Below are 20,196 nucleotides of genomic sequence, written 5' to 3' on the forward strand. Positions count from 1 at the left end.
TAGTGTCTCTCCCACTGAGTAGTGTCTCTCTCCACTGAAGAGCGTCTCTCCCTGAGTAGTGTCTCTCCCCACTGGGTATTGTCTCTCCCCACTGAGTAGTGTCTCTCCCCACTGAGTAGTGTCTCTCTCCACTGAAGTGTCTCTCTCCACTGAACAGTGTCTCTCCACTGAAGACTGTCTCTCCCCACTGGGTAGTGTCTCTCCCCACTTAGTGTCTCTCTCCACTGAGTAGCGTCTCTCCCCGCTGATTAGTGTCTCTCCCCACTGAGTAGTGTCTCTCTCCACTGAAGAGCGTCTCTCCCTGAGTAGTGTCTCTCCCCACTCAGTAGTGTCTCTCCCCACTTAGTGTCTCTCTCCACTGAGTAGCGTCTCTCTCCACTGAGTAGTGTCTGTCCCTACTGAGTAGTGTCTCTCCCCACTGAGTAGCATCTCTCCCCACTGAGTAGTGTCTCTCTCCACTGAAGTGTCTCTCCCCACTGAGTAGCATCTCTCCCCACTGAATAGTGTCTCTCTCCACTGAAGTGTCTCTCCCCACTGAGTAGTGTCTCTCCCTACTGAGTAGTGTCTCTCCCCACTGAGTACTGTCTCTCCCCACTGAGTAGCGTCTCTCCCCACTGAGTAGCGTCTCTCCCCACTGAGTAGCGTCTCTCCCCACTGAGTACTGTCTCTCCCCACTTAGTAGCGTCTCTCTCCACTGAGTAGCGTCTGTCCCTACAGAGTAGCGTCTCTCCCCACTGAGTAGTGTCTCTCCCCACTGAGCAGCGTCTCTCTCCACTGAGCAGTGTCTGTCCCCACTGAGCAGCGTCTCTCTCCACTGACTAGTGTCTGTCCCTACTGAGTAGTGTCTCTCTCCACTGAATAGTGTCTCTCTCCACTGAGTAGTGTCTGTCCCCACTGAGTACTGTCTCTCCCCACTGAGTAGCATCTCTCCCCACTGAGTAGCGTCTCTCTCCACTGAGTACTCTCTCTCTCCACTGAGTACTGTCTCTCCCCACTGAGTAGCGTCTCTCCCCACTGAGTAGCGTCTCTCCCCACTGAGTAGCGTCTCTCCCCACTTAGTGTCTCTCTCCACTGAGTAGTGTCTCTCTCCACTGAGTAGCATCTCTCCCCACTGAGTAGCGTCTCTCCCCACTGAGTAGCGTCTCTCCCCACTTAGTGTCTCTCTCCACTGAGTAGTGTCTCTCCCCACTGAGTAGCGTCTCTCTCCACTGAGTAGCGTCTCTCTCCACTGAGTAGCGTCTCTCTCCACTGAGTACTGTCTCTCTCCACTGAGTACTCTCTCTCTCCACTGAGTACTGTCTCTCCCCACTGAGTAGCGTCTCTCCCCACTGAGTAGCGTCTCTCCCCACTGAGTAGCGTCTCTCTCCACTGAGTACTGTCTCTCTCCACTGAGTACTGTCTCTCTCCACTGAGTAGCATCTCTCCCCACTGAGTAGCATCTCTCCCCTGAGTAGCATCTCTCCCCACTGAGTAGCGTCTCTCTCCACTGAGCAGTGTCTCTCTCCACTGAGTAGCGTCTCTCCCCACTGAGTAGCGTCTCTCCCCACTGAGTAGCATCTCTCCCCACTGAGTAGCGTCTCTCTCCACTGAGCAGCGTCTCTCCCCACTGAGCAGCATCTCTCCCCACTGAGTAGCATCTCTCCCCACTGAGTAGCGTCTCTCCCCATTGAGTAGCGTCTCTCTCCACTGAGTAGTGTCTGTCTCCACTGAGTAGTGTCAGTCCCCACTGAGTAGTGTCTGTCCCTACTGACCTAGTGTCTGTTTCTCCACTGAATGGTGTCTTCTGTTCTCAGGACATGAATCTTATTGGATTAGGGCTCCATGCTTATGACCTAATTTAACTTTACCTCCTAAAGGTTCTAACTCAAAATATAGTGACATTGGGGGTCAAGGACTTCAACATATGAATTTTGGGGGAACTCAAATCAGTCTATAGCAAAATGGTATGATAAAAATATTTACTGTAAACAAAGGCAGTTAAGGAGATACCAATAAACTAAGAATCCTGTCATACATAAAACAAAAACCAGCAAGACAGCAAGCACAAGTCCAACCACAAAATTAATAATTATATTAAATATCAATGGACTAAACGATCAAATCAGAAGGTACAGATTATAACAGATCAAAAAACAAGATCTAACCATATATTGTCTATCAGAGGCACATCATGGATTGAAAGACACAGACAGGCTGAAAACCAAAGTATGGGAAAAGATACACCATATGAATGATAATCAACATAAAAATTGAATGAAGAAAATTCCACCATAAAAAATAATGAAATACCTAGGGCCGGGCGCGATGGCTCATGCCTGTAATCCCAGCACTTTGGGAGGCTGAGGTGGATGGATGGCTCGAGGCCAGGAGATCGAGACCAGCCTGGTCAACATGGTGAACCCCGTCTCTACTAAAATTACAAAAATTAGCCGGGTGTGGTGGTGCACCCCTGTAATTAATCCAAGCTACTCAGGAGGCTGAAGCACAAGAATTGCTTGAACCCAGGAGGCAGAGGTTGCAGTGAGCTTAGATGGCACCACTGCACTCCAGCCTGGGTCACAGCAAGACTCCGTCTCAACAACAACAAAAAAACAACCTACGTGTAAGTTTATCAAGAAAGTACAAGGCCTGCACAGTGAAAATACTGAGGATTCTTGAGAGAAACTAAGGAAGCTCTAATCAATGGAGAGACACAGCACATCTATGGACTGAGACAGTTAAAACTGTGAAGATGGCAGTTCTCCCCACACTGATGTAGAGATTCAATCAAAATCAAAATCCCGGCAGACTTTCTTTGTAGAATTTGACATTATCCTAAAATTTATATGGAAATGAAGAGAACCTGGAATAGGCAAAATTATGTTGACAAATTAAGAAAAAGGTTAGAGGGCTATGCCATCTAATTTCAAAACTTACTGTAAAGCAAAAGTAACCAAGATATTGTGGTATTTGTGAAAGGAGATAATATACTGATCGACAGGGTCCAGAAGAAAGCCCTCACCAGCCGTTCTGCTATTTATCCTCCAGTGTCTCTGTCTCCTTTGTCCTTCTATTGTCTCGATTGTCTTTGTGTTTAACACATGCTTTACAACGTCATTTAACAATCCCTCTTGAGTTTTCAGCTGTGTTTTTTAGAGTTATGTATGCTGTGGCTCCATCTCCTTGCTCTTCCTTTGTGCTTATTATCCTCTATGTTACATCTATTTGTTGTAACTCCAACAATACAACGTTATAATTGTTGCTTCAATTTTGTGTTTTGTAAAGTAATGAGAAGATAAAAGAAATTAACAATGCAGTCTCTTATTCTCATCCCATAATCACCATTCCCCATGCTCTTCATTCCTTCTAACAGACTGAAGTTACTGTGTGGCATCAGCCTAAATGCCTTCCTTTACGTTTCTTGTAGGGCAGGTCTGTTAGCAATGAATTCTGCTTCTGTTACTCCGTGAATGTATTTAGTCTTCATTTTAAAATGTTAATTTCACTGGATACAGAATTCCTGGTTGACGTTTTAAAAATGCATTTTGAACATGACCATATCTGGGAGGAGTTTAGCAGAAAATACAAACCTCTGAACAAAATAGAAATCTATGAATCTGGCTGGACGCAGTGGCTCATGCCTGTAATCCTAGCACTTTGGGAGGCCGAGGCAGATGGATTGCCTAAGCTCAGGAATTTGAGACCATCCTAGGCAACATGGCAAAACTACATCTCTAGTAAAAATACAAAAAAAAAATTAGCCGGGTATGGTGGCACACGCCTATAGTCCCAGCTACTTGTGACGCTGAGGCACAAGAATCACTTGAACCCAGGAGGCGGAGGTTGCAGTGAGCTGAGATTGCACCATTGCACACCAGCCTAGGCGACAGAGCGAGACTCTGTCTCAAAAAAAAAAGGAAATCTATCAATCCATATTGTTATAAATTAGTGAATACATAGATACCTGAATTGGGTAAAAGAAAAAGCTCTTCTTTATAGTAGAATGACAATTAATACATATAGAAGGAACTGTGGAAATGGAAAAATTGCTATGAGGCAGTCATCAGAGTGGTGGCTGATTGGGGGGCAGGGGGCGTGAGGCCGGATGAGGAAAAAGGTATCAGTGTCATTTGGACTATCTCTCCACAAGACACCCATCCATTATGGGGGACGTAGTGACTGCAGTGAGAAAGCCTGATAGATGCCTGTGTGGTCAGGCGACCACGGTTAACATCCTCCTGGAGGGATCAGGAGACCAAAGTGAACATCTTCCTGGAGGGATTGGGATACCAAGGTGAACATCCTCCTGGAGGAATCAGGCAACCAAGGTGAACATCCTCCTGGAGGGATCGGGAGACCAAGATGAACATCCTCCTGGAGGGATCGGGAGACCAAGGTGAACATCCTCCTGGAGGAATCAGGAGACCAAGGTGAACGTCCTCTTGCAAGAATCAATCCGGTGACTGAGGTTAACGTCCCTGTGGCAGAATGGGTCAACTCTGTGCTCTGATGTGTGAAGCAGAGCAGTAGCATTTCTGGGGCATTCCTGCCAATAGAGGATGGTCTGGTCTCCTGAGGAAATACCAGACAACCCAGGTTATGGGTCACCCTTCAGAATGTGAGGCCTAATTATTCTTCAAAACTATTGAGGACAAGAAAGAGAAGTATGAGGAAATGTTCCAGTCCAGAGGAGACAGAAGAGATGTTACAGCTGGATGTAGCTCATCTTTCCATGAGATTCTTGACCAGAGGAGAAGAGAAACTCTTGGCAACTGCTGACGGGATGGTAGAGCTGTGTCAGCGTGGACTGTGCTTGTCAGTGTGGATGCCTGGCCTGAGTTGCGGGTGGTTTTGTAGGATTGTGCCGTGTCAGTGTGAACACGTGGGCTGAGTTGCAGGTGGTCTTGTAGGACTGTGCCGTGTCAGTGTGAACACGTGGGCTGCGTTGCGCATGGTTTTGTAGGACTGTGTTCTTGGTTTTTAGCAGTGCCAGGGCACCACATTGGTAACATGCTCAGAGGTTCAGAGAAATACCAATGATGACAGATAGGGAGCAAATTAACAAAATGTTAACATTTGGGGAAATCTGGGAGGGGAGATATTGGAGTTTTTTTTTTTTTTTAATATTGTTCTTATAATTTTTCCTGTGTGCTTGAATTATCTTCAAAATAAATTATTAAAAAAACTCATCTTACAACATACCTCAAGATAAACTTCAAAGAATTTGGAAGAAGGTAAACATTAAAAACTACAAGAATTCTATTCTGTGAAAGATAATGTCAAGAGAACAAAAGGACAAGCCACAAAATGGAAGACAATATTTTCAAGATACATATTTTTCTGATAAAGAAATGTCATAAAAAAAAAGACTCACAAAAAAGAGCTGTCGGCCAGGCGCGGTGGCCCAAGCCTGTAATCCCAGCACTTTGGGAGGCCGAGACAGGCGGATCATGAGGTCAGGAGATCGAGACCATCCTGGCTAACACGGTGAAACCCCGTCTCTACTAAAAAATACAAAAAACTAGCCGGGCGAGGTGGTGGGCGCCTGTGGTCCCAGCTACTTGGGAGGCTGAGGCAGGAGAATGGCGTAAACCCGGGAGGCGGAGCTTGCAGTGAGCCAAGATCCGGCCACCGCACTCCAGCCTGGGTGACAGAGCGAGACTCCGTCTCAGAAAAAAAAAAAAAAAAAGAACTGTCATCCAAAATATACACAGGACTCTTAAAACTCAACAATAAGAAAACAATCCAATTAAAAAATAGGCCAAAACCCTAACAGACACTTCAGCAAAGAAGATATGCAGATGAAAAATCAGCGTAAGATGCTCCTAGTCATACATTATCAAAAAAACGCAAAATAAAACAGCAAGATACCACTACATACCTATCAGCTGGCTGAAATCCAGAACACTGACATCACGGAACGTGAGGACGTGGAGCAACAGGAACTCTCATTCGTTGCTGGTGGGAATGCGAAAAGCTGCTGCCACTTTGGAAGGTAGTTTGGCAATTTCTTTCAAAACTAAACACCCTCTCACCACCTGATCCAGCATTCACATTCCTTAGTCTTTACCCAAAGGAGCTGAAAACATGTCCACACAAAACTCTGGCACATGGACATCTATAGCAGCTTAACTCCTAATTACCAAAACTTGGAAGCAACCAAGATGCCCTTCAGCAGGTGAATGATAAACTGTGATACATCCAGATAATGGAATATTATTCAGTGACTAAAAAAATGAGCTAGCAAACCATGAGAAGAGATGGAGGAACCGTAAGTGTGTGTTGCTAAGTGAAAGGAGTCAATCTGAGAAGCCACATACTGTATAATTCCAACTCTAGGATAGTCTGAAAAAGGGACCATAGAAAGATCAGTGGCTTTCGGGTGTTGGTGGGAGGTGGGGGAGGGATGAACAGGTGGCGCACAGAGGATTTTTAGGGCAGTGGCACTATTCCACATGCTGCTACGATGGCAGATACACATCACTGTGTATTTGTTCAAACCCATAGAACATACAATGCCTAGAATGAAGCCTGATGGAAACCATGGACTCCGGGTGACAATGATGTGTTCATGCAGCATCATCAGTTTTAACACATCGGCTGGTCTGGTGGGGGATGGGGATGGGGGAGCTGTGCATGTGTGGAGTCATGGTATATATGGGAAATCTGTACCTTCCTTTCAATTTTTCTGTGAACCTAAAACTGCTCTAAGAAGAAGTTTAAAAAACCATTCAATTAGAAGAAAATGATTTAGGTATGTGAAAAAAACCTCCCCAAGCATGAGACCCTATGACTAGATTTGAGTACAGAAAAATATTAAGTCTCTCAAATTCAAAGGTCAAATATAAAATTACAAAGCAAACTGAGTAAAAGGTTAATATCCTGCACACTGAGGGGTCTACATAAACGACAAAGGAGTAAAGCAGATAATTCATAGAAAAAACACAGAGGAATAAATTTAAAACACTCAGAATCATTAATAGTCACATAAATGCAAATCAAAATTACTATTTCCTTTCAGACTGGCAAAGAGGAAACACAACAGACACAGTGAGTGTTCTGAGCGTGTCCAGGGTGCCTTCAGCCTGCTGGGACAGAAACAAGGCGGCCCTGCGTACCTCAGCACATATTGGAAGCGTTTAGAGAGTTGGTGTGTTCCCTGTGCCTTCCAGAACTGAATGCGAGGAGGAGCATCCAGTGAGGACGACGTCTATGCAGAAACACGGTGAACCTCTGCAAACGACACACACTCTGGGAACAGGGGGCTTAGACAAGGTCAACCATGGGATGAAACAGAAAGAAGCTGTTAGACGTGGCCCCGTGGAGATGCAGGAGACAGTGTGCGGGGAGATGGCCTGTGTGGGCTGAGGCCGATGTGCGCTGAGGGTTGAGGGAGGGATTCACTTTGAAAACGGACCAGCAATTCAAAGCCAATTACCAGGAAGCAAACCCAGTGACACTATTTTTGTTAAAAACCAAGAGGACAGAGAATGCAAAAGGGCCAGTTTTCTCCTGTGACTTGTTACACGGTCATCAGGAGCTTCTCCCTGGGACTCAAACGCTGCACCATTTTGGTAAATATGTAGCCTCCTACACACCGGGTGGAAGGACAACACCCACTTGGGTAGGTTCTGACAACTCTGATTGATTAAACATGACCTTTCAGGGAATATATATATATATATATATATAGTTGTTGTTGTTGTTATTTGTTTGTTTTTTGAGACGGAGTCTTGTTCTGTTACCCAGGCTGGAGTACAGCGGCACAATCTCGGCTCACTGCAAGCTCCGCCTCTCAGGTTCACACCATTCTCCTGCCTCAGCCCCCCGAGGAGCTGGGACTACAGGCGCCCGCCACCACGCCCGGCTAATTTTTTGTATTTTCAGTAGAGACAGGGTTTCACGGAATTAGCCAGGATGGTCTCGATCTCCTGACCTCGTGATCTGCCCGCCTCGGCCTCCCAAAGTGCTGGGATTACAGACGTGAGACACCGCGCCCGGCCTCAGGGAATATATTTTAATTGACACATGTATTGATTTGAGGTAAGGTTACAGGAAATTTTACTTACCCATGCGTCCATCTTGAGGTGGACTAATCACGGAGATTCTCGCAGGGCCGGCTGCTATCTCCGACTAAGAATGCAACAAGAAAACAATGGATAAAATTCCAATATTGCCGCTTACAAGATTCAGACTCCCAGTGTCTGTTAGGAATACATTTCCTGGAAGCCCATCTCCCTCATCTTTATCGCCCTCTGACAAGATCCTGTCTAATTTGATTCTGTGTCCATCTCCCGACTCTGCCTGCTGGTGGTAGAAGGGGTGTGGGTGGGTATTATCTATTTGATTCCCTCCGTTCCACCAGGGCCTATAACGGTGAATGGATAACGGGCTCTACTAGGAATTTTAGGTGAAAAAAACGAAGTCTGCAGCTGATGTTAGAGAATGTGAAATCCTGAGTAAATCATTCTTGGGTGCATAATTTTGTCACCTTGAAGTCCAGATGCCGACAGACAGGGTGGAGCTAACGCTGCTCGGAGCTGTGTGTGCTGGGCCCTGCTCTGTGCCCACCCTTCACCCTACCCAGCAACCACAAGGCCGCTGCTGCCACCCTCCCTCCTCAACCCACAGGAACCTGTGAATCCACAGCTGCCAGCCCAGGTTCTGAGACTGGTGAGGGAGGCTGCTCTGCTCTGAGTCCCTCCGGCCTCTCAGTGCGACCTGCAGCATGGCAAGGTGCTATTTCTAGTTGCTGCCCCTTCCTGGGCTCGCTCCTCTGGCTCTCAACTCACTGCTGGCATCTCCTGTTCCCAGGCTCCTTGCCTCACCCCCGCTGGTCCTCAGGTTCTGCCGTCATCAACTGTGCCCCGCCAAGACCTCTGCTGCCCACCTTCCTGGCTTCTGCCCCTGGCACAGCCATCCCACAGATCCTTTAATCCACAGGCCCTTCCAGTACACCATGGAAGCCCCTCTGTGTCCTCGTGGCCTCTCGAGCAGCACAGCAGCGCCCTGCTCCGGGGACACTCTCTGCCACACCCTTGGCCCTACTCTGCCAGTCCTCTGCTCCTGCTTGCTGGCAAGACTCTAACCTTGGAAGGATGGACACCCACTGCTTGGCATGGCCCTCTGAGCTGCCTGCAGGCCAGTGGTCTCATGGAGCTATCCACGGGGCGCATTCCCCATCCACCCGAAGCTCATGACCTCACTCCCACCCCCAACAAGGCAGAATCTTGTGAAACCGGGAGCTTTTGTCTCTGTACCTTCAGCCTCTGCCTGCCATCCTGTGAACACCAGACGTATTCCTGCCTTATCAGGACAGGCTCCAGGTACTTCCTCTCACCTGCCTGGAGTGCTGCTATGCCATCATTTCTGGATCCTTCCCATCTGCTAGGATGTCTTCAATATCAAGTTCATCCTAAGAATCTCCTTGACATCACCGCCCCTTTGAACTACGTTCCATTTGCTGCTCCGTTTAGAGAAAATCTCCGTAGAGATTCGAGTGCTTGTGTCTTTCCCCGTCCTGGTGCTGTCTGATAGCTGTGAGTTACAGAAGAAAGTGGTGCAAATCTTTCTTGTCCATGGGCCGTGGCAGACTTGGCTGGGCAAGACACTGGTTCCTGCCATGTGGGAGGGGCTGTGTACCCATTGGTGTGTTCACATCTGCATTCCTGGCTGCCTACACACATATTTGCTCTTTGGATTCTCCTTTAAACCAGTTTTCACATTTAACTGGTGGTGTATTAGGCCATCCTTGCACTGTGATAAATACCAGAAATTGTGTAATTAATAAAGAAAAGAGGTTTAACTGGCTCATGCTTCTGAGGGCTGTACAAGAAGCATGGCAGCAGCCGCTTCTGGGGCGGCCTCGGGAGGCTACAATCAGGACGGGAGGCCAAGGGGGAGCAAGCGCATTGCAGGGCAAGCAGGCAAGAGACTGGGGGACAGTGCCACATGCTTTTAACTAGCCAGATCTCATGAGAATTCGCCCACCACGGCAAAGACAGTACCAACCATCAGGGATCTGCCCCCATGACCCAAACATCTGCTACCAGGTCCCACCTCCAGCACTGGGGATTATAATTCAACATGAGATGCCAGCAGGGATGAGTACCTAAACTCTATCAGCTGGTTTCCCTCATTAACTCAAAACTTCTTTTTTTTTTTTTGGAGACAGGGTTTCACTCTGTCATCCAGGCTGGAGTGCACTGGGGCAGTCACAGCTCACTGCAGCCTCAGCCTCCTGGTGGTGATCCTCCCACCTCAGCTTCTCAGTAGCTGAGACTACAGGTGTGCACCACCATGCCCAGCTAATTTTTTGTAGAGATGGGCTCTTGTCATGTTACCCAGGCTGGTCTCAAACTCTTGGGCTCAAGGGATCTGCCTGACTCAGTTCTCAAAGTGTTAGGATTACAGGCGTGAGCTACTGTGACTGGCCAATTCGTAAGCTGAAGGAAGTATGTGAATGGCATTCATTTTGTATTTGTGAGTCATTATTTTACCTTTTCAAAAAGATACGTTAACCCTGGTCAATTTTACATAACAGAAAATCCCATGCTCATTTAAGGTGAACAGATTTATCTGTTAATTATCTTAATTAAGTTAATTAAGAAATTATCCAGCCAAGCCTCACACCGTAGTCAACACTTCCATCTCCGTGTGAAAGCAGACTCTCCCTCGCCTTCTCAGGCACCTTGTCCAGGAAGGTGGGGGCCTTAGGCTCTGCTTCTCCTCCTCCCCAGTGCCAGCAGCCTGAGGTCCCCAGGCCTGGAGCAGCAAGGGTAGAGGAGGAAGGAAAAGAACCAAGCCTCTCTGGGCAGGCCCAGCTGTGTCCCAGGCGCTCTCATGGGATGGCACTGGCTTTGATTCTCCAAGTCCACCCAATGACAGACACTTGCACTGTGGCCCTCCCTCTGACGAGCCTTCGGGGCAGGAACCCCACCAAGAGCACCCCCGATAACGCTCTTTCCTATGCAGCCCTCAACAGTGTGGGAGGTTCACCTCAAGAGGCCTGTACACTGCTCTCCGCAGGCCACAGAAGACCTCGGTCTGCAGAGGCAACAGGTGGTGTCCCCAGAACCTCTGCTCAGGCTGAGGGTTACCAGGAGCACCTCTCACTCCACGCAGTCATGTGGGGCAGGGAGGACGGGAGCTCTTTCCAAAGGAACTGCTACACACATCCACTCCGGGGTGACAAGGCATTTCAGGAGGTGAAAAACTGGTTTTAGACACTCTCCTTGAAATTTGCATTCTGGTGTGGCACAGGGGTGGGCAAACTATGGCCCGCAGCCTGTTTTTGTTAATGAAGTTTTATTAGAACACAGTCATGGTCATGCCATTAGCTTCTGTACTTTCTATGGTTGCTTTTGCAATTCCATGACAGAGTTGAGTGACTGTGATGGACTGTCTGGTCTGCAAAATCCAAACGTTTTACTATCTGGCCCTTTACAGAATATGTGCTGGTCGGGCACAGTGGCTCACGCCTGTAATCCCAGCACTTTGGGAGGCTGAGGTGGGCGGATCACGAAGTCAGGAGTTTGAGACCAGCCTGACCAATATGGTGAAACCTCATATCTACTAAAAATACAAAAATTAGCTGGACATGGTGGTGCGCACCTGTAGTCCCAGCTACTCAGGAGGCTGAGGCAGGATAATTGCTTAAACCTGGGAGGCGGAAGTTGTAGTGAGCCGAGATCTCGCCACTGCACTCCAGCCTGGACGACAGAGTGAGACTCTGTCTCAAAAACAAACAAACAAAAACCACAAAAACCCGCACCCCCCCCCCAAAAAAAAACAAAGAAAATGTGTGCCCATGTCTGGTCTTTGCCCCTCACCTAGGAACTTTGATTCATTACATTCTGGTTCCTCAGCAATAATTTCCAACAGTAGCACCCAGTGAAGTGTCAATCAATTTAGCCTGCCAGTCTTTTCTTTCTTTTAGAGACAGGGTCTCACTATGTTGCCCAGGTTGGTCTTAAACTCCTGGGCTCAAGTGATCCACCTGTCTTGGCCTCCCAAAGTGCTGAGGTTACAGGCGTGAGCCCGACGTGCCTGCTGCCTGCCAGTCTTGAGTATTCTCTATTCTCGTCAATTACTCAGATCCTAAGGAAAGGTAGAAAGCTGACCTGATAGAACCAAGTTCTTCCTCCTTAAGCTGTGGGGACTTGGAGGCTGTGAGTTCATCCATTAAACAAGGTCCTAGTGCACCAAAAGACAGCTGGAAGCAGGTATCCAGCCTTGGGGGAGCCAAGGCAGGTGGTAGGGACCTACAGGCACCCAGGGGAGGGTTCCATAAGAGCTTCCAGCAGGGCCTGAGGGGGCAGGTGGCGTGCTCGGTGTGGGCCAGTTGCCTCGGGACACGGGCACCCACGAGGCAGTGTGTCCCTCTGGAAGCACGGCTCCAGTGCTGCCGATGTGTATGGGTGCGGCCATGAGGATAGAGGAGGTGAGCTGGGCAGGGAGAGGACGCGTGTGCTTGACCCAACTGCCAAGGAACTGGCATTTCTCTTTCACCGAAGCTGTGGCGGCTCTTCATTCCCTACAGAGTCCAGTTCCGCCTTCTTATCCTGACTCCAGGTTCCTCCATCATCTGGGTCTGGGTGGGATTACTCATGTCACAGGGCTGCTAGGACGACAGAGTTTCTATCTATAAAGGCTCGGAACAGTGCTTGCCAATGAGCCACACTGTGTCGCACAACACGAAGCAACACATAAATCAAATAAGCCAATCACTGGCACTGTGGAACACAGGCATTCACTGCCACCAGAACCCACTCGGTTTTCCTGCCTTTGCTCCTTGGCCCCCTCCTGCCCCACATGTTTTTTAAGGCCTGATCCCTCCCATGGGGTGCAGTTCACTGCCCTGAGTCCTTCCCAAACTGCCTCCTCTCTCCTGTTTCCGAGCCACCTGGTGTGTGGCTGCTGTGCATCTGGCGCCGAGCTCTGCCGACCCAGGGAGACGACGGGAGAGCGGGGCCTGGAGTCTCCCTGAGTTCCGGGCAGGTTTCCTCTGGTCTTGCTTCTCTCCAGCTTGAAGTTGGTGCTTCCTGTTTCCCAGAATCCTTAGCTTTTCTGACCCATTTCTTTTCCTGGCCTGACAAAGTTTACTGTTGTCTTCTTTGGCACTGTTTGGCACTTCATGAGACAGCAACTGAAGGCAGGTAAAGCACAGGACCACCAGCTTTGCTGTCATTTCTGTTTGACACCAACAGGGACCAGCACGGGACCAACATGGGAACAGCGGAGGATCAACGCAGGATCAACCCAGAACCAACATGGGACCAACACAGGTCAACACAGGACCAACATAGGGTCAACACAAGACCAACACAGGATCAACACAAGACCAACACGGGACCAACACAAGGTCAACACGGGACCAACACAATGTCAACACAGGACCAACACAATGTCAACACAGGGTCAACGCAGGACCAACACAGGACCAACACGGGACCTGCATGGGAACAACACAGGACCAACACAGGGTTAACACAGGACCAACACAAGGTCAACACAGGGTCAACACAGAACCAACACAATGTCAACACAGGACCAACACAAGATCAACACAGGACCAACATAGGACCAACACAGGGTCAACACAGGACCAACATGGGACCAACACAGGGTCAACACAGGACCAACATGGGACCTGCACGGGAACAACACAGGACCAACACAGGGTTAACACAGGACCAACACAAGGTCAACACAGGACCAACACAAGATCAACACAGGACCAACATAGGACCAACACAGGGTCAACAAAGGACCAACATGGGACCTGCACAGGAACAACACAGGACCTGCGTGGGACCCTGCCACACTCTGTCTGCATTTGCTTTTGTTTCTCCAGATGCAACTGCAGTCCCGGCCATTCAGGCAGAACAGGAGGGTTCTCATGACCCAGCTTACAGCCACAGCCCACCCCTCTCACCCACGGGGCCAGCACATGATGCAGGAGCCAGCACATGACGCAGGGGCGCTGTGCAAAGTCTGTCTAATGTTGCATGAGCGGTGATATTTTTCAGTACTGAGGAAAATGGGAAATGCCACGTCTGGTACACGGGAAATGAGGAACTCGGCAGGAGAGATGCACTTACTTTTCTAATCGGAGAAGGAGAGAGATCAACTTCCATTGACTCCAGTCTGTTAAACACACAGTGAAAGGCTTTGAGTGAGCTCAGGACTTACCCATAACGTCAGTTGAAATACACACAAGACGAGACCATGCATAAATGTCTAAATCTTCCTCTAGCTTCGTGCTGCAGCCAGAGTTTAGCCACTGAGGCATCTGATCACTGCCATTTCCCTCCCTCTTTAGGGCCACCTGCCGTCTGTACCAGGATGTAGCCTCTCCAGGACACAGAGGTCGCTGGCTCACCCGCCCTGGCTGGGCTCTCTCTGACATGCCTCTCTTGCACCTCTGCACACTTGGCTTCTCCCTCCAGACCACCCCTTCTCTTCTCTCTGCCAACGCCTGCCTGGAGCCTGCTAGACTAGGACGTCCTGAGAGTGGGATCCCGAACTGATTTCTGTTATCACTCGCTGCCTGGCCACACATACCACACCATGCACGCTCACTACACACTAGTTCCTTCATTTGCCAAAGGGAGACAGGAAAACATCGGATTCATTTTGCATTGGCCCCTCCCAGCCCTGCCATCCTTATGGCTCGCGATCTCTGCAGAAAGAGGCTCACTCTTTTCCAACAGCTCCAGTAACAGTCCCATGGATGACTCCCATTAGTCCAGCCCGGCTGGAGTGAATTTTTCTAATTTTAGGTGGCCTCAGCAACCATTTTGATGACAGGTTTAACTTTCTCATACCAGAGGCAGGGCTCAGTCACCTTCAACAGTTTTCAGTTCTCCACCAGCTCCCAGTGCCTCAGTGTGGTCCATCTGGACACTTGCCTCCCAGTGGCCGCCTCCCTGTGGGAGGGTGGACAAAACCCACTTGGCTGGCCCCGCTGACCCCTCACCCTGCACGGACCATGCAGATGTGCCACAGTGATGCCCTCAGTCACAATGGGACCCATGGAGCTCGTGCCTGCCTGCTCTAAACCCACCAATTAAAACTCCCCACGAGAAACTTGCCTGGATGATGCCCTGAGCCTCATTAAAGGTGCTGGCCCACAGGGCCCCCCTCTCTGCCTGACCCTTCTTTCCTGCCTCTTGCTACCTGTGGACAGAGCACTGTCCTCCCTACGCATGGCACCCTCCCCATCCAGGACCTGTGAGTAATAAATCTGAGTGTGTTTCCTTTCACAGGGTGGACTGAATTTGTGCCTTGCATCTGAAGAGCTAGGAGCTACCCCAGGCCGGGTTTTCTCTGGGACACTGGAGGGAATATGAGGGTGGGCTCCCTTTGCCAGAGTGATGGCCCGGCAGGCATAGCCTGGAGACGGGGCAGACACAAGTCACAGGGCATCTGCCAGTACGAACGTTTCCTGTGTGAGGGACCCCCAGCCACGGGTTGGGTAACGGGTTCAGGCCATCCACCAGGTGAAAGGATTCCATGAAAGGCACCAGGTCAGCCCCTTAATTTCCTGTTAGGGCAGGGCTGTCAGCTGCGGGGCACTGGATCCCCAGTTTAGCTGGGGGGGTGAGGGGGCACGCAGAACACTGGGTCACATGATCATTCCCAGACCAATCACTGTGGCTGCAGGGATGGAGTGCTCTGATTGGCCAGCCTGGATCACACACTTAGTTTGGGACCTGAGCCTCACAGGGATATGAAATAAGTACCAAAATGAGTTGATGTCCAGTCAATTGTCTGGACTAGCAAAACCTGGGGGCTTGGAGGGGGGATGGGGTTGGGATGGGAAGGGAGGTGCAGAGGCGGAAAGACCTGCGGGTCCTGTGATTTCTGCGAGCGACCCACGCACCTGTCGGGGGTTGATGAGTGAGGTGGCAGCAGGCATCCGTATGGCTTTGCTGGAAGAGTGATGACGAAAATGCCAACGTCAGTGCACACAGTGTGATTCAGCAACATGCATCTCTATTTTGTTCTCTTTCTGGCATGATTTTACTTACTTGAAACTGAACTTTTTATTGTGCTGAAAGTTGTTTGTTGTGATGATCTCATACTAAATAGATGGAGAAAAGGTATTGAATTAAACCATAAAAACTGATGTCCCCCCAGGTCATTCCAACTGAAAGTGAATCAGTGAAATGTTCTTACTGGGTTTGCAAAGGGCATTTCACAGGAATTCAGCGGTTCCCAAAGTGTCCTGTGAGTCCTACGGCCCTGCTCCTCCCCAGCGCGGAAGCCGAGTGAACTCAACACTCACTGCCATTTACATCACTGGCTCTTGCAACTACAACTGTCACTCAGCACACGGCCACCGCTGGTGTTAAAGCTGTGAAATGAAGACCTGACAACAGGAGCCACTAATGCACCAGCTTTGAAAGGCCACTAAGAGGCCCGCCATGGTGCCTCTTGTCCATCATCCCCACACTCTGGGAGGCAGGGGTGCGAGGACTGCTTGAGCCCAGGAGTTGGAGGCTGCAGTGAGCTGTGATTGTACTACTGCACTCCTGCTTGGGCGAGAGAGCAAGAACTCATCTCAAAAAAGGAAAAGGAAGGGGAAAGGAAAGGGAAAGAAAAAAGACAAGAAAGAAAAACAGGCCAGCAGGAGAAATATGGACAAGTCACTTGGTCACGTTTTCTGGTCTAGCAACCCTGGACTGATCTCCATGATGGCCAGTAGCAGAGACCGCCTGCTGTGTCCCGTGACTCCCGGTCACAGAAGGCTGCTGCACCTGGGTCCTCTCTGCCTCACGGGGCCTGGTGGACACGCTGAGATGCACGTGTAAGACTGGGGGAGCGTGTCTGTTTCCGCAGACACACTGTTTCTGTGGACACACTGAGGTGCATGACTGCAGATGAGGGTGGGGCTGTCTCCTGGCACCGAGTGCCCGTCTATGCTGGCCGGGTTTTGAGATGCGAACAGTCTGCCCTCAGCAATTTCAGTTTGGGACCAAGCTAGCTAGGAATAGGCAGTTGTGCAACAGCTCAACCACTCGGACCTCCGCTGTGCAGTCACCTGCTAGAGCCCACCCTGGCACTGCCCCTCAACCTCCTCACCCAGAGTCACTTATCCCGACAGCCTGTGTCCCGGCCTGACATAAAAGTTCACTTTCTGCCTCTTCTCCCCCGACACAGAAGCTCCCAGAGGACAGGCACTTGGCTCGCTTGGCTTACTCCGAATTGCCAGACCCCAGAACAGCACTGAGAATGCATCTGGTGCTCAGTAAACACTGGCTGTTGTGTGGCTGACTGTGGTGGGTGGAAGTACCTGACCTTCTGCGTCTGGCAGGGCTGTGGCCTGGCTCCTCTGCAGGGCACTTGCTCTTGCTTCCAAACCACTCTAAAACGCACTTTGTTTCGTGGGAGCAAGAGGACGATGACAAAAACAACGATGACAACAAAAGTGGGTAGCATGAACGCCACCACAGTGAGGCTGGGCAAGACGGGGTCGGGGGCAGTGGTCTGGGGCGGGTCAGCTGGGCTCGCAGAGCACACGGGAATCCTCTCTGGAGGAAAATGCAGGCGATACTAGGTATGTAGGGAGTGGGATTGACCTGTGCCACCTCACCAGAGATCAGCAGAAACACACCTCCTCCAGCAAGAGTGGAAGAAAAGAAGGCAGATTTGGATTCCTGAGGGTATCAGGTAAGGAACATAAAAAAGCTGCCTGTGAGATGACTACATAAAAGACGAAGATGCAACAATGAGCAAAGATTATTTTCCAAATGGTGAAATGAGCAGGGATGTTCTAGAAATGTTAACTGTGATGGACAGAACAAAAACTCAATGGGGGCCGGGGGCGGTGGCTCACTCCTATAATCTCAGCACTTTGGGAGGCCCAGGTGGGCGCATCACCTGAGGTCAGGAGTTCAAGACCAGCCTGGTCAACATGGTGAAGCCCTGTCTCTACTAAAAATACAAAAATTAGCCGGGCATGGTGGTGGGCACCTGTAGTCCCAGCTACTCCAGAGGCTGAGGCGGGAGAATTGCTTGGACCGGGAGGCGGAGCTTGCAGTGAGTTGAGATTGTGCCACTGCACTCCAGCCTGGGTGACAGAGTGAGACTCTGTCTCAAAAACAAACTCTCAGTGGGGTTCACTGGCTTAATTTGAAAATCCGGGAGCTGGAAGAAGCAACCAGCATGTGACCAGGTGGCCTAAGACGATGGAGATCACAGCGGAGGCTGATGTGGAGGGCAGGGAGCTGCAGGCCGTGGCCGGGGATGCAGAGGTACTACTTGAAAAGATAATGGGCAGGAATTTTACAGAATTGATGCAAAACACGAATCCACAGAATGAAAGAAAATTATACACCAAGAAGGAAAAAAATGAAAGTAACTCCACACTTTGATGCATTTTTTTTTTTTTTTTTTTTTTTTGAGAGACAGAGTTTTGCTCTTGTTACCCAGGCTGGAGTGCAATGGCATGATCTTGGCTCACTGCAACCTCCGCCTCCCAAGTTCAAGAGATTCTCCTGCCTCAGCCTCCTGAGTAGCTGGGATTACAGGTATACACCACCACACCTGACTAATTGTGTATTTTTTTAGTAGAGATGGGGTTTCTCCATATTAGTCAGGCTGGTCTCGAACTCCTAACCTCAGATGATCTGCCCACCTTGGCCTCCCAAAGTGCTGGGATTACAGGCGTGAGCCACTGCGCCCAGCCCCTTTGATGCATTTTAAGTATCTGCCTTTCCTCTTGTGATGCTTTAAAGGAGGAATTTGCAAATGGGGCTACCTAGTAAATGCAGGAGGCTTTGCTGTCCACATAAAGTCTCTGTTGCAATGCATTTACAATCTTCTAAAAATGTAAAAGCCATGCTCAGTTTGGAGGCTACATGAAAATACGCTGTGGCCGGGTGCAGTGGCTCACGTCGGCCATTGCAGCACTTTGGGATGCTGAGGTGGGAGGATCACTTGAGCTCAAGAGTCCAAGACTAGCCTGGGTAACACAGCGAGACCCCATCTCCACAAAAAACAAAAAAATTAGCTGGGTGTGGTGGTGCATGCCTGTGGCCCCAGCTACTTGGGAGGCAGAGGCAGCAGAATCACCTGAGCCTTGGGAGGTTGAGGCGTGAGCTGAGATCACACCACTGCACTCCGGCCTGGGTGACAGAGGAAGACTCTGTCTCAAAAAAAAAAAAAAAAAAAAAAGCCAAGGAAAGGAAGGAGGAGAGAATACACTGCAGGCTGGATTTGGCCTGGAGTTTCCTTGCTGACGCCTGGGACACACCCTTCACAAGACAAGCCTGTGGTAACTCCTAGAGCCCAAAATAATGACAGGGAAAGAAGCCCTTTTCACCAGAGGCCATCAGAACCTCGTGTCAGGAGCAGGGCCACCAGCCAGTGTGACTGGCGTCCCCAGCTTCCCTCTGGCCCCACGGCCCCAGTGAGGCCGTGCCATGCTCAGCTGCCTGACACAGCAGGGAGGCGGGCACCTACACACACGCTGGAGGCTCACCCACTCCTACACACACGGCCAATGGGAGGCAGACAGGGCTCCTGACTCCTCGACCTTCACGTTAGTGTGCAGCCACCAAACAGGGACTTGTGACTATTCAACATATCTCATAAAATCTAAGGCATCACCGAGTGTAAAATGCGCAGCATCTGTGTATCACTGTGGTAACTGAACTCTGGCTGTTATTGATTCCAAATTCCAGGAACACTGACTGCAGTAAAAGTGCATTCAGAGCAGAGGCAATATGGCAAAGGCACAGGTGAGCTAAAATGTACAAGAAAGGAGGCTATCAAATGGCTAGATTTTCCAGATACTGAAATGTAATGCTTTAAGTCCCCATTTTGGTTAATCCTAGCAACTCTGGACGTTTCTCCCTAAGATGCATCACCCATTCACAGCAGTGCCTTTAGACACAAAACTTGCCACATATATGTACCTTCCGCAAACGGCTACAACTCCTGGCAGAAAGCAGGCCGCCAGGCTGCAGGTAGAGTCCCGCAGTCCCTGGCCGCAGGGCCACCCTGCCTGTGCTGGGTCACTCTGGAGAGGCCGAGGGTGCCTGCTATTCTCCCAGGCCCCTCCCACTGCCTCAGGAATCACTGGGGCAGCTGCCCCAAGGGGAACCATTCATGTCTTTTTCACTTTTTCTTTTTTGTCTCCCTTCTTCCCTTCGGTTTTCCCACAGCATTTTTGCTCTGACAAAAGTTTCAGGTAAATGAACGAGCTCT

General features: G+C 49.8%; 1 protein-coding gene across 6 annotated transcripts in view; it reads right to left on the reverse strand.

Moving 5' to 3' along the window:
* The window catches only part of LOC102119098 (probable E3 SUMO-protein ligase RNF212), a 58,378-nt gene that overhangs the window by 11,660 nt on the left and 26,522 nt on the right, over positions 1–20,196 (reverse strand). For 4 of the 6 annotated variants that reach the window (XM_074039182.1, XM_045392008.3, XM_045392007.3 and 1 more), the window contains 4 exons: positions 16,014–16,066; positions 15,866–15,914; positions 14,082–14,127; positions 8,049–8,112 (listed from right to left, as the gene is read on the reverse strand). In XM_074039182.1, the coding sequence (XP_073895283.1) occupies positions 8,049–8,112; positions 14,082–14,127; positions 15,866–15,914; positions 16,014–16,066 (212 nt within the window). Of the gene's footprint in view, positions 1–1,941; positions 4,552–5,860; positions 5,938–8,048; positions 8,113–12,362; positions 12,599–14,081; positions 14,128–15,865; positions 15,915–16,013; positions 16,067–20,196 lie in introns of those variants that run through there. The other 2 variants (XM_065544649.2, XM_074039183.1) reach the window with 2 other exon arrangements.

This window comes from Macaca fascicularis, chromosome 5 (genome assembly GCF_037993035.2).
Source record: "Macaca fascicularis isolate 582-1 chromosome 5, T2T-MFA8v1.1".
NCBI classification, from domain to species: Eukaryota; Metazoa; Chordata; class Mammalia; order Primates; family Cercopithecidae; genus Macaca; species Macaca fascicularis.